The sequence below is a fragment of the Zootoca vivipara genome, chromosome 5, assembly GCF_965207765.1.
Source record: "Zootoca vivipara chromosome 5, rZooViv2.hap1.1, whole genome shotgun sequence".
In the NCBI taxonomy this organism is placed as follows: Eukaryota; Metazoa; Chordata; class Lepidosauria; order Squamata; family Lacertidae; genus Zootoca; species Zootoca vivipara.
Genome location: NC_142588.1, coordinates 70,421,959 through 70,437,152, shown reverse-complemented (window position 1 = coordinate 70,437,152; position 15,194 = coordinate 70,421,959). Strand labels below are relative to the sequence as shown.

Sequence of the window (15,194 nt, the reverse complement as noted above, 5' to 3'; positions counted from 1 at the left end):
TGGAAGAAGTTTGAGATTGTGTGTGTGTGTGTTGTGTGTGTGTGTTTAACAACAGAGAGAAGTTGCAGTAGAATCCTAAAGCCTTGGAAGACGACGGCATTTACACAGGACATAAAGACATACCGAGAGTATAGCTCTGGACCAGAGGAACTCAAATCTGTATCATTTTACTGTATTTCTAAAAGAGTCTTCATGAAATTAGCATTCGAGCCAGCTGAGAGAAAGAAGAGACACTGTATTGTACCAGAGAATGAAACTGTCCCTATTTGTGTGTCTAAAGTCTTGACTCTCCTTCAGGCCTTATTTGTGAGACTCCAAGTCATGGCTCCTAAAACAGCCCTGTTATGTATGAAAACAGCTTTCAACCTTGCATTTCTATATGAATGAATTAATATTTTTCTCTCAATTGTAACGGCATATTAAAAAGAAAAATAGGTTATATGACCAGTGCAGGAGGATAATTAGGGGGGGAAGCAGTCATAGCAGGAAGGGAACGAAATCAATCATCTCAAGATAAATACATTTACAGGCTAAAGAAAAATACTAAATACAGTACCTACATTAGGAGGAGTCAAATCTGCATTTCATGAAGAAAAATGGGAAAATTATAAATGGTCAAATTATGACAGCTCACCTCAGAAATATTTATAAAGAAATGGATGTGCTCACCATTCATATACTGTAGTAATATTTGACATACACAAAAACCCACTACAAAATGCAGGCAATGAGGATAAAACTGTATGAAATGCTGTAAGAACAGTGTTCAGATCTTACACAAACACTTTCTTCTTCTTTTAGTTCAAAGCAGACAGAGAAGCTTGAATCATATTGGGGAAATGGTGTTTTAACAATTTTGCTATTCAGGGTCTCTCGAGGGACTCACAACAAAGGACTCGTCATGGGCGTACCCAGGATCAAAACTAGGGGGGGCAAGGGGAGGGGCCAAGGCACGGAAGGGGAGGGGCCACAAAGTGGGCGGGAACAGCGAACTCGCGCTCCGCCGGGCTATGCCCCTCCCTAGAAGCAGGGCTGGTGGGCGGAGGCGGAGCCCAGCCCAGCGGAGCGCGAGTTCAGCGTTCCCGCCCGCCGCGCCGCGCTCCCTGGTTCCCCGCCACGCTTGGCCTTGCCTGAGGGCACGCCGGGGAGCTGGAGGGAGGGTGCGGCGCGGTGCGGCGGGAATGGCGAACTCGCGCTCCGCCGGGCTGTGCTCCGCCTCTGCCCACCAGCCCTGCTTCTAGAGTAGGGCAGCTGCCCTAACTTGCCGAATGGTGGGTACGCCCTTGGGACTCGTATAGAGAAATTATAATATTTGAACATCAAACAATAACAATATTCTCTGTTAAAATACATAATGTACACAAAGCTATAAAACTGAGCACCATCCTCCCAAGTGCCGTTTTTCAGGCCATTACCACAGAGCCTTTCCACCTGGTCATTATCAGTACCAGTTGCTTGGTTTTAGTGACAAGAGAGGGGAAATGGTTGCTGTTCACTTGTCTCAACTCCAACAGCAGTCTTCTTTAAATGGCTGCAAGTGCCATAGCCCAATGTGGAAAACAAAACTCGCAGACCCTTTGTAACAGAAAAAGAATATAAGCAGGCACGGTACTTATAGTTTTGGAGAACTTCACAATTCATCTTAAGTTTTTAAAAGAAGACCTCACTACTAATCTGCTCTTAAGATTTTAGGGCTTTGTAGAGAGGTGGTAGCCAGGCATCTGAGTTGCACTGAGATAATATAGCCTAACTGCCCATAATGCTGGTTGCTCCTGCTAGGGAGGCCAGAGAATTCCAATGAAACGAGTGGTGGAAATTTTGCTTGTTTAGTCTGTGGTTCTTCCTCACCCACTGTTTGAATCGCTGCTTCATCAGCTGGTTCTACTGCTAACATGGACTTGACTGCATGTGCATTCTGGTTGCAGATTTATAACTAGTAATGAAGCCACAGGGCCACAACATTTCTACAGTTTCTGCTTGTAGTTTGTAAACAGGTAGGTCTCCCTCTTATTGTTCCAATATTATATGCACCACTGGTTCCCACTGATCAGCAAGCTTTTATTTTCACCTAAGACTAAGGGTCACCAGCTTCCAGAAATGGCATATGGCAGGCCAAAGTGGTTATTAGTCAATTAATTTTTTTGCAGCTTGTTTGGCAGCAAGATAATAAGTGTATCACAGTCTTCATCTTAAATCTTTTGCATACTGTTGATCCATCACCACACCTTGTCCTTTTTATTTAACTCCAAAACACAAATCAATAGGCAATAAAGTTGGTCTCCGCTTAACATTTTTCTGGTCCTCTAGTGTTCCCAACATGTTCATTCAGGTATGACTGCACCTTTTCATCGGATGGCCACTTGGGTAATAGGAAGTTGTGACTTTACTCCCGAGATTTGACCCAACTCTGGTGCAAAAGTAGCACCTTAATCACTATGGCTTCTTCTAGGAAACCCACAGTGACTGATGAAAATGTTCTACAAAACGTTAGCAGCTGTTTGGGGCATTAACTGATCATTTTGCCACTAATACATTCCTTATTGCTGCACAATCCGGCTCCAAAGTGAAGTTGTCTATTTGAATTAAGCCTAGCAGAGAAAATGTCTGGATATGTACCAGCTATGCTGCCTTTTCTATGTTGGCCTTTCTTTTACTAGGTCTGACATTTCTCCTCTATACTCTAGTGACCCCAGGCTAGTAAAAATGGTCCCAAGCCAGTTCTACAGTTCTTTCAAATCCATTGTGGCCTATTTATCATGAATTCCCTCTGGTGCTCTAGCATGATGAGTGTAAGGAACTACCAGCTGTTCAATTGTCTCTCCCTTCAACTGTACTTTCCTGTGTAGGACTCCTGGAGAAACAAAAAATAAATAAAAAATTGGCTACTCATGTAGCTGTAGTCTTGTCTCATACTCTTCTCCTGTTTCTTCTTCTAAAGTAGTTTTACACCCAGTTTCCAGGAAATGAATCACATATTTGTCACTTCCCTGTAGCTTCTCCAATTTATAGGTCTAGAATCGGAGGGATCGAGTTTTTTCAGGCCAAGTATATGGATTCTCAAATGATGGTGCTATACAGTCTTCTGCACATTGGTAGTGTCTTTACTAACTTTGTTTTTCTAGACGTTACTGCTTCTTCACTAGAATTATCTGTCTGAGAGCCTATCAGCACTTCATGAGTTTGCATTATTGCTTTACGGATTTCATTATTCCAGACATTCTTCTCAGTTAAAATACTTTATTGGGCTCTGCCTAGCAACACACAATTGTTTTACATTTTCCTTGTCATTTAGTGGCCCTTAGTGTGGTTTTCTTGGCCCATATTTGCCATTTCTGATTTATAGGAAATATTGAAGTTGTACAGTGACAAAGCTGCCACCCACCTGCATCTGGGTTTGCAGTCTTCACATATGTCATAAGACTATTATTTGTCATCACTCTAAATTCTGCAACATATTTAAAAAAACAAAGAAATTGATCATCACAAATAGCCCACATTAAGGCAAGAAATTCAAATTTATGAACTGGATAGCTGCATACAGTAGAAGTCAGTCTTCTACTAGCATAAACAATGAGTCAAGGTTTTCTTGTCTGTACCTGGAGGGCAGCTCCTAGTTCAGTGTGTTATGCATCAAAATGAAGAGTACATGCAAGTTTTCCATCAGCAAACCCAAGAACTGGTGCAAAAGTGAGATTCAGTTTTAAAGTTTCAAAAGCATCTTGGAAATTTTCATTCCATCTATCTTCAAGTATTTGTCCTCCATTCCATTTCTTCCCTTTTCCATCTCCAGCAAGAAAGCAATTGAAAGGTCTTGCAAAAATGAAATATTGATCTACAAACCCCTGGCAATATCCAGTAAATCAAACAAAAAAAGCTGTGCAATTCCTTAATAAGTTGTACTGGCCATGCTGTGATATAATGTGTTTTCTTTTTATCTGGGTGAAATCCATCTTTAGAAGTAACATGTCCCAAATATTTTATAAACGTTTGAAACAGTTTACTGATTGAAAGTCCTAACTTCAATCAACATTTCAGAATTTCACACTTCTTTACTCACAAGTGGCTGAAAAAATTATCAAATCATCCAAGAATGCTACTGTCTCAGTGAAATGCATGCCATGTAGGACACTTGGCATAACTCTCTGGATGGTAGCAGGAGCATTTGTCAACTGCCAATTCCAAATGGTATGGTGAAAGCTATCACTTTGCCCAACTGGGATCTGATAATATCTGCCTTTGAGGTCCAACATGGAAAAGCACTTTGGTCACAAAGCAAATGTTTCTTCCATCAGAGGCAGTGGGTAAGTGTCTTCTCAAGCCATGCTGTTGAGTTCTCTGCAGTCCACCACCATTCTAATGAGTCCATTTCTTATGCAGCAGCAGCACGGGCAAGACATATGAGCTGCAGGCTTCCTTAATCACACCCAGTGGCACAAGCGTTGTCACAAATCTTCAAAATCAGAAGGCGATACCTTTCTAGCCTGTTCTTTAAAAAGCACATCACTTGTGAGCTCAATTTCTCCCAGTGAAGAAACTGAAACTCAGAGGTTAAAGTTCTTAAGCGTTTGGGGCTTTATTAGAGAGAAGACAAGACAGCCATCATCCAAACTGCATGAGGTGCTACAGCTAACTGTTGACAATGTTGACTGCTCCTTGCTTCAACTCTCTTACTGAGCATATGCAGGAACATCCTTCCACCAGAATTCATAAAGAAATATGTATCAGTGGATTATGTTTACATAACACACTGTTCTAAATTGTTCTCTGAAGCTGCTATTTGCCATGTTGGGGAGAACCTACAAGCACCAAACATGTTTCCCCCCCATTGCTCAAATAGCTTCAGGGCAGCAATTTAGACCCCCAAAAGGGGGATAAGAATTAGACACCCCCCCCTTCACAGTGCTGCTTCTCCCCTGAACCAATCCCACCCCGACAACTGCTTTGAACATAAACAAGCAAAAAAGTAGGAACAATTATGGTTCTGAGTATCAACTTAAATTTGGCCCTGAAGCTAGAAAAAAATGATGCTTTGCTTTAGATAAACTACATTTGTGTAGATGGCATAATCTGTAGAAGGATAACTACTGTATTACTTAGAAAGAGTATATAATGACCACATTTGAATGAACATCGCTTGGTTTAATAAACTGAGATAAGAAAGAGCATCTTTGCTCCTTTCATTGTACAATCCGGCAAACTACCCAGGAAGTCTACTATTAACTACACTTTTTCATTTTGTCCAAACCAGGATACTCTGATTAACAGCTTCAGAACTAGCCAGGATATTAAACCAGTTTCAAAAAGTGGCTTAATAACTTGGTTTTGAAGTAAGGAAATATTTCCCCCCAATGCAGTCACCACCAACTACAAAGCAATATTCATTAGGACCACAACAGAAGAGGATAGTACAAAACCTCCTCTCCCAACCTGTTGTGATATTCCCAGTCCTTAGCATAAAAAGTGCATATTAAATGCAAAGACACATTTAAAACCATATCTATTTGGGCCCTCACTTTTAGCATCTGAGCTCTGTATTCCTGTCATGCAGGGAAGGAGGGAGGGAGGGAGGGGAGAGAGAGAAGGCAACCCTGTAACAGTTCAATTAGTACTGGGCAGTTGTGCCATGTTTTTCTCAAAAGTTGACCAGAGCACAATGCTGAATGATCAACCACAGTCGGTTTATTAAAGAATAAGTTCCTTCTAAAAGGGCAAGCAAGAGATTCAGGACACACACAAAAAATAAATCACTTCACGCAATGCACAATTAACTTATGGAATTTGCTGCCAGAAGAGGTGGTGGTGGTGCCTGGATGAAGGCCAGACTACACAAGATGCTATTAACATGATTAGCAATTGTGTGGATGAATGTCTTTTTAAAAGGAAACTCCAGGTGCGGGTCTCAATCCAGATGGAAACCTGGCATTGAGGGTATTGGGCTTCAGGCTTTGCCCCCTCACCTGCCACAAGCTGGGAGTGTGAGTCTGAGTGTAAGTGAATGAGAGAAAGAGAGAGAGAAGTCTAGTTGAGAACACAGCAAGGAGGAAAGGGGGTTAAAGGCTCCTTCCCACCCACAGCGAGGTTCTCATGCCTTCAACGGAAAAACAGCCATTCACACAATCGCTAATAGCATGGATGGCTTATCATCTGGGTAGGCCCTTAGGATGGCTTTGAAACAGGACTAGATAAATTTATGGAGGACATATCTATCCTATGCTACTTGCATTATAAACGAATGGGACCTTCAGGCTTAGAGGCCTCTGAATAAAAGTTGCTGGTTGACTAACAGCTGGAGTACGTTGTGGCCTTCAGGCCCTGCATGCAAGCTTTCCAAAGGCATCACACAGGCCACTGTTGAAAAGATTATTCTGAAGTGGCATCTGTTACACCACAGATCGTCTTATACCCATTGTTATGTATTTTACCTATGGACTGCATTTATACACCTGCCCTATCACTGAAGTAGATAATTCAATAGGAGTCAACAGGTGGGTTGAATTTTCCGTGAAAACATTTTGGAAGAGAAAATATCAAGGAAATTCTGAACATCTCAATATGAAATAATTTAGCATTATCCATTATTCTCTAATGTCACTATCAGTGTTTGTTACATTAGCTCACCTTCCAGTAAATTGACATCATAAGAAGAGCTTTCGGGCTTCTGCAGGGCAGGGTACGTATTAAAGAGATTTGCAACAAAGGCCATGTTAAGTTTAGGATTGCCTGCAACCACATCAGCAGGAGTCACAAACTGTTTGCAGCCCAGTTTGTCTGCCTGTTGAAGCATATATTCAGCCCTCTTCAGGTCATTTTTTTCCTTGAAAAACAATATAAAAAGTAAACCTCACACTTCAAAAAATACTAATTTTGACATTTTATACAAAATATCTACATCTTAATATAAAATTGCACTGAACATAAATTACAATTCTAGATCGAGTTTCAGACCAGGAAATTGTTTAGAAACTTATTTTATTTGAGAACCTTTTTTTGTTTTCAGGACATTTCACTGCACAGAAAAATCTTGGCTAACAGCTTATTGCAGCCTAAGCCATGGGTAGGCAAACTAAGGCCCGGGGGCCAGATCCAGCCCAATCGCCTTCTAAATCCGGCCTACAGACAGTCCGGGAATCAGCATGTTTTTACATGAGTAGAATGTGCCCTTTTATTTAAAATTCATCTCTGGGTTATTTGTGGGGCATAGGAATTCATTCATTTTTTCCCCAAAATATAGTGCGCCCCCCCCCTGCCAAGTCTGAGGAGCAGTGTTCCAGCCCCCTGCTGAAAAAGTCTGCTGACTCCTGGCCTAAGCCAACCAGGTACCTTCCAGATATTTCAGACTACAACTTCCATCAGTCCCAGTCATCACTGCCATGCTGGCTGGAGCCAGTCCAAAAAAGCTAGAATGCACAAGGGTTGGCAAATGTTGGCCCAATGAATCTGCCAGGCTTAAATGTAGCCTACAAACAACGTATTGAAACTTGCCAGAAGCTTAGCAGCTGCCCATTTTTACAATGCTGCCCACTTAGCAACACCAGAAGGTTTGTCAATATCTTTGTACACAACAATACATGACTGCTGCACTGCATTCAACCTGGTGGGCAGGTCTGAATCAAAGCACAGTGCAAGAGGTTCAGAAAGAAAAGTGTGAAATTACGCCTTATTGGAAACACTGGAAGCATATAAAAACCTAAGCTTTTCTCTTTCCGAAACTTCTGATTTTTAATACAATCACCTGAACAATTACAAAATGCTGTCAACAGAGTTATGGCTTGAGTCAATTTAGTAGATGGCTTGTTTTAAAAGCAATATCAACTTAAAGTTCCAAAAGTCCAGACCTTAGCCAGCTATACACAATATCCATTACAGATGCTCTAAGAGTTCTGTGCACTCTGTTGATCTGTGCTTATATTCTAAATGGTTTGCAGCTGCTTGGTACAATGACATTCTGCAAACACACACAAACATACAAAAAAAACCCTTACATTGAGGCCTGAAAGATCAATAACAATCGCCGTTTCTCCATTGTTGCTTCCTTTGGGTGCGATTTGATTCAGCAAATGGTAGTAGGCTCTTGAGTCCTGAAATGAACAATTGAAAAAATCTGAACAAAAGTCATTGATGCACTCTGACTGGCAGATACTGTACTGAGAAAAGGAGAGTCATGTTGACATCAGCTGCAATAGTATGTTTTAGCCTCTCATATAAACTCAACAAGAAAATAAGATTAATTCAGTTCTTCCTGCACCAGAAAGGAATGGGAGAAGCAAACAACTAGTATTATTTTCTATTGGGAGCAGCCCAGAGTGACTGGGAAAACCCAGCCAGATGGGCAGGGTATAAATAATAAAGTATTATTAATATTATTATTAGTCAACAGATAGCTACTCTTGCAGAAAGCAGAGAAGAACAAGGAGTGAGTGGGTTGTTGTGACGATAAAATGGAGAGGGTGAATGGCAATGCTGTGATAGGGCTAAACAGGATCTCTCTAATTTTGATTAAAATGCAGCTATAAAAATATTTCTTTTATAGTCTTGGCTAGTTCAAGTTGAAAGGTTCCAATTCAAAATTGTTTTGCTTTTATTTGAGAGATCAAGCTATACCTTAATGTCTTGACTAAAGTTGCTTATTCTCTTCCATCCAGCATTATCCAGGTGGTAGTTAACCCAACGTAGCAGGAGTTCTTCTGGAGACAGTTTCATTAATTGTTCTAATTCTTCCCCATCACTTAGCAAACCAATAAGAGCTGCAAGAAAAGTTTTCAGGAAAGCTGGTTTACTTTTTTATTTTTTTAAAATCATTTAAGATTTCACATCTATTTCTCAAAATTTAGAAACAAATCAGACAAAAATACATGCTTTATCATGTATTTTAGACTTTATATATTATTACCTTCATTTCTGGAGATTTCTATATCAGCAAAAAGCCCAACTTTAATGATTTGCCACAACAGTCCTAATACCAAATGTGGCTTCCCGTCTTTTAGATCTTGTGATCCAATATTGACTACTGTACAGCCAATAGCTGATGCAGAATTTAGTGCAAGATCTAGGTTTTCCTAAAAGGAAAAATAAAAATGCATTTTGACGTTGACAATAGCTACAAAAGCAAAACGTACAAGTACAATAAAATGGTAATGAGGCAAACAAAGGATGGGTGATATCAAAGTAACATGTCCCATCCATGGAAGTATTTCTGCTTTCACACGCCTCAAATCTGCTCTGGAGGAATGGGGGAACCCCTAGATCAGATTTAGGGGGTGCCCTGGGAAGTTTCCATTGTCCAATCAGAAATCCTTGTGCTGATGGGAACGTGACTTAGTGCTACTTTGGATTGACGCTGATGGGGCTTCTAGCAAAGATTCATAGGAGTTATTCAGAAAGCCATTAAGCTAACAATGGCAAATGACAGAAATCAACGGTATCTGAATAACTATTCCAGTATTATCTTCTGAAATGCCTATCCTGGTCACTAAACCAGATAGAGCATAGGCCCTATCTGTTATTGCTACTTTTACCGTGTTAGTCATTAACAGAGCCATTGTCAGAAGAACCCAGAGCACATGTACTCTAGGGTTTCCAAATTATTTCTATAGCAATATAGAAATTAGACATGCTTTTCTCTGTAAATGTAGTATCCATGTAACAAAACTGCTTATTGGAGCAACACAGGGTCATACTATGTGGCACAAATTCACAATGGCTTTGCAACAACAACAAAATGTTCCCAGAAGAAATGTTCCCAGAAGCTATCTATAATCAGAGGTTCACATATCTTAGTTTTCGGGAAGTAGTAGTTATAGGGCTACAACAACAGATGAAAATAAAAGAACAGGAAATTTAACTACAGTGGAACCTCGGTTCCCCAAAGCCTCCGTTGCCAAACGTTTCGGTTCCGTTTTTGAACGTTTTTTCGGAACTCAAACGTGTGACATGGCTTCTGCTGAGTGCAAGAAGCTCTTGCAACCAATGGGAAGCCACACCTCGGTTGTTAAATATTTCGGAAGTCGAACTGTCTTCCAGAATGGATTGTGTTCAATAACTGAAGTTCCACTGTACCACAATAATGCACTATTCTCATTTTTTATTTTGCAAAGTACTTTCAAGCAGTCCTTCTGATAACTTTTTGAGGTAGATTTGAAATACTTAGGTTAGGGTTGTGCTGTACTCACAGATATAGTGAATGGAGTAAGCTTCTTCTTATTAATAGCCCTTTCATCAATTGTATCTGGTTGGGATAAGTTAATCATTTTGCTGGGGAAGAAAAGGGAAATATTTAATTACAACTTTCTGAAAAATTATTATAAGTCTCATGTAAAGGACAATTTTAGCCTTCAGCCACTTCAACAATTAAAAAGGATTTTGGCATACCAAACTGACTGATTATTTCTTCATCCATAGCATAACATCAATAGCATAAAATCTACTACTGGAAACTGTAGGACTACAAGGAAGCAGGAAAATGGAATATTAACAGTAAAGCCATATATTATTCTCTGTAGAGTTTGGGCAACTGCACAATGGATTGTATATAATGAAGATTAGGCCACTCAGTGTCTGGCAACATCCTCGGGATTCTTATGGTACTTTCACAGCATACAGAAAGCAGAAAGTTATTCACTTAGAGCTTACATCGCGCTTGTATGTTTAATGCTCATTGACTGTAGAATCAATTAATGACTAAGATAATTTCATAACTACAATACTTTCACCTGAAACCTAGGACAGAAAGGCTGCCACATAACAGCAATCACTTTTTAGTAGAGTATAGAACAAGGCAAGCTACAGATGGGATGAAATATCAGACTGTGGGTGTTCCTCCTTCACACACTTGAAGCAACCTCAAAGCTACTTAAAATGTGCAGAAATGATATGTGGTATTACAATTCTTTGTAGCCCATGCTACAGGTTGAGGAACTGCATGTTTGATGCTCCTCCAGCATATATATATATATATATATATATATATATATATATATATATATATATATATATGGTATGCTAGAAAAGAAGGCTTGCATTTCTTCAATTAGTAAAATATAATTATATTGTTGTTTCTAAAAATTATACCCTGCTTTCCCCCTTCACAAAGGAGAGGATTGAAGTGGCTTACAAATAAAAAGCAACAATCAAGTCATTAAAAATACATTCACTCAATCATTGAAAAATATAGGTTAACAAAACTGAAAGCACCAGAAAAAAAGCAAAAATACAAAACAGTACTAAGAAACCAATGCATGAAACATCAGCTTGCAATTTGAACTTTTTTGCTGAATAAATGCTATTTACCTGATTGTCTGAATGGAAAATCTGAGACCAGCAGACACTATGGAACACATCACCATGGACTGTTTGCATTTTATGTTTTTGTAAACATTATGTGAACAAAATGCATGGCTGACTCATGAATGCAAGCTTATTTATTTGAACAAGCTATATCCTGCTTACCTACAATAGTCTATAAGTTACAATACAATTAGCCCTAAGTCAACCACTCCATGGTTTCTTTCTCTCTTGGTCATGACTTACTGCTACATGCGAACAAGGCCACTGTCATTTCATGTAGACACAAAAGAGACTGATACCAGCTAACAGCAATTATTTATAATTGCCTCTTCTTGTGTTTATGAAACCACCACTCATGCAGTGAGTGCCAACAGCTTATGTAACAAAAAAACAAGCCTTCCAAGAAACAAAGAGGGTATAATAGCATGTTCAGGGGAACCCCGAGGATTGTAGAATACAAAAAGGAATAATAATAAGAAAGAAAGCATGAGGAAGCATAACAAAAACAAAACACAGTCCAATAAGGACCACGGAATGCACTGTCTGTTGTCTGGGGGAAAGGGAGGGAGACAGAAATTGGGAGAAAGGGAAGCATCAGGTGCCCTGCCTGAAGGAAACAGGTGATTGCAACCCTGAACAGGGGCATTCTTTTTAGCCTGTAATGTTTTGTTGCAGCTCCCACCTTTTATATTCTATTAAGGAGTCTGTGGGGCAATGCAATAGCTTCAAAATGAAGGCAACACAGGCTTTAATTCCTATTCATTTCATTGAGAGAAATAAAAATGCACTTAGCTGTCTCACTGAAAATCAGCGAGTTCTTATCATGCTTAAGTGAATCATGCTTCATGCTTTTTCAACATGAAAATTCACCAGTCATCTTGGGTTTTTTGTCATCTTAAAAAAACAAAAAACCAAGCACGTAATGCTAAACATACCAAAGGAGGATGCCATCAGCAAGTGACTTAAAAAGGCTATCATCTGTTGGATCCATAGGGAGAAGGTGCTTACAGTCTGGGTCATCATGAAGAGCCTTGTTTATCCAGTTAACAAAAGCAACCTTTTCCTCCTCTGGAAAAAAAAGAGAGAAAAATCTTAAATCAATCTAAAAACCAGGACAATTACAAAACATAACCATACAACTGAAAGGGACTCAACGGTCCATCCAATCCAAGACTTGAAGAAAGAGATTCTATAGCACTATTCTTAGGCTGTCCCATTACTGAACTAGTGGCTAGGAAGTTGTTATATTTCTCATATAGTTTACAGCTTCTACAGTCTATCACAGGGTTGCCATACATCCAGAATTTCCCAGCCATAGCCGGTATTTGGCCCTCGTAAGCAGCATCCAGGCGGAAAATGCTGAAATGCCCAGGAAAACCAGGACGTATTGCAGCCCATGCCGGAAGTGTAGCTTAGAAACCTCAATTGATGCATTCAGAGTCAAATGACCACAGAATACTGGCCATTTTGGCTGGTACTGATGACAGCTTGAACCAAACAACATCTAAAAGACATCCTGTTGCCTATCCCTGATGTAGAATTTATCATGGTCCGAACAGCCATATGCACCAAGGAATATGTGTATCCAGAGAACACTTTCAAATAATAAAACTATAATGTTACTCTGGAAAGTGAACTTTAGCATATAATTTTTGTTTTAATATTTGCTCTGGCAAACATATCAGATTCTCCAGAGAGGGCAGTAAGAATTATTGAGAAAATCCAGCAGGTCAGCCCTGAAATATCGGCACTTCAGCCATTTTCTACTATTCAATATAAATGCTACCTTTACTTCTACAGGATTTTTTTTTATTTGAACAAATGACAAGTTATTTACCTGAATAAGAGTGTTGGGTCCCCTCGCTAGAAATTGGTGATGTTCCTCCAATTGCAGTAATTCCCTTTTTCTTGTTTATGGATTTCCGGAATGATTTGCTAATATCTTTACTTTTCAGTTCCTGAATAACCTGGAACAAAACAGAGAGGAACAGTTTCTACACACCAGACTCAACAACAGAAAATGTGATGCACAAGAGCTACCCCTGGAAAGCGCTTACCTATCTACAGAGGTTAGGGGACTGCATTGAAAAATTCAGAGAACTGAGGATTTTGAAGGATGACTGTGTTTCAACTTGCATATTGCTCTGAAATTTTCTAATGAGGCAAGTTCATATTTAAATGCAACAGAACTTAATTTCTCTCCACCTTCCTTCCACCTTCCCATCCTTTTCCAACCAGTTCAAATGACCAGTTAACCCAACCACAATATGTTCTAATAAAGCTATAATGTCAAATAAGCAATGTAGGAAAAGGAAAGAAAATAAGAGAAAGGAGAGGGAAGAAATAACTAAAGGGAAATAGAAACAAATGGGCAAGTGTACATCTTCCTGGAAGGGACTCTATAGAATAAGAATAAATGGAAATACATTATCACTAGTGCAAAATATCACACTGATTTTTTTCTCTCTCTCAAAAGTGCATGTGAAGATACTGCGGTTTCAAATTATGCTAAAGCAGCACTTTGATTTTTTTAAAAAAATGATGCAAATATGTTTAGGATAATTTTACATTATCGTTATCAGCTAAAGCTGCATAATAGAAGCTGAAACTGCATAATAGCCAATCAACTATGTAACCATTAAGCTCTTTTTCCTTTCAGACATTACTGGAGATTGCTAATTACAGTCTATATGGGATATTCACCCATCATCCCGTTCAATTATGCAAGCCCTCCCTATCTTCTGATGAGAGACTTTGAAAAGTTCCATCTTTTAATAGGCTACATCACTACTGCATCATTAATCTTTAAAATGCACTACTTCCAAAGTGCTTTTAAATACTATTAAAAATAAACAGCACAGGTTAGCTGTCACCTTGTAAAAACAAACAAACAAAAATGCTCTGCACCGCTTTTATGAAGTCTGAAAATACTACCTGGTTGATAAATAATTGTTAGTCCTGGGATCTTATAACACATCTGTTAAATAGCTAGCATCCAGAACCAACCAGGTAGTTTATTAATACAAAAAGAGCAACAACACAAGTGATACCCTTATTCATGTCTACTCAAGAGTTAAGTTTCAATACAGCTTATTTCTATATGCAGCGGTACCTCGACTTACGAAGACGATCCGTTCCATGGCCGTCTTCGTAAGTCGAGGTCTTCAGTTGTCGAAGCGCTGCTTCTGCGCATGCACCAACTTCCGGAGTTGTCGACTTCGGAAGTTGAAACCTTCGGAAGTCGAATCGTTCGGTTGTCTAGGTACCACTGTAAGAGTGTACAGACCTGCAGCCTTAAGGAGTAATCCAGTACAGTGGTACCTCGGTTTCAGTACACAATTGGTTCCGGAAGTCTGCACTTAACCTGAAGCATACTTAACCTGAAGCGAACTTTCCCATTGAAAGTAATGGAAAGTGGATTAATCCGTTCCAGACGGGTCCACGGAGTACTCAACCTGAAGCGTACTTAATCCGAAGTATGAGTGTAATTGGTTCTGGAAGTCCGTACTTAACCCGAAGTGTACTTAACCTGAATTGAACTTTCCCGTTGAAAGTAATGGAAAGTGGATTAATCCATTCCAGACGGGTCCATGGAGTACTTAAACTGAAAGTACTCAAACCAAAGCGTACTTAAACTGAGGTATGGCTGTACTAGAAATACGCTGTCTGAGGGGCTGTAGGAGAGGGTGGAAGCCCCTCTAGGCCCATTGCACACCATATATGACACCAACATAACAGACCAATACAACACCCTACCAGCACATCTGATGTGCTGGTTAAAGTGTGCCAAACAAATGGATGAAATAGAGTTATGGAGAAGATCGGGGCAGTGTGGGGAAAAAGCACTGTGGTTTCCAGGAACTGGTAATCAGGTGCATTCCTGCTTCTAACTGTGGAGGCAGAGCATAGCA

At 39.7% G+C, this 15,194-nt stretch overlaps 1 protein-coding gene across 2 annotated transcripts in view; it reads right to left on the bottom strand.

The window, feature by feature from the left end:
• Positions 1–15,194, bottom strand: part of PLS1 (plastin 1) — a 50,363-nt gene that overhangs the window by 13,146 nt on the left and 22,023 nt on the right. For both annotated transcript variants that reach the window (XM_035133116.3, XM_035133119.3), the window contains 7 exons: positions 13,121–13,250; positions 12,219–12,351; positions 10,170–10,251; positions 8,891–9,056; positions 8,602–8,744; positions 7,983–8,078; positions 6,619–6,814 (listed from right to left, as the gene is read on the bottom strand). In XM_035133116.3, coding sequence (XP_034989007.1) covers positions 6,619–6,814; positions 7,983–8,078; positions 8,602–8,744; positions 8,891–9,056; positions 10,170–10,251; positions 12,219–12,351; positions 13,121–13,250 — 946 coding nt within the window. The remainder of the gene's footprint in view (positions 1–6,618; positions 6,815–7,982; positions 8,079–8,601; positions 8,745–8,890; positions 9,057–10,169; positions 10,252–12,218; positions 12,352–13,120; positions 13,251–15,194) is intronic.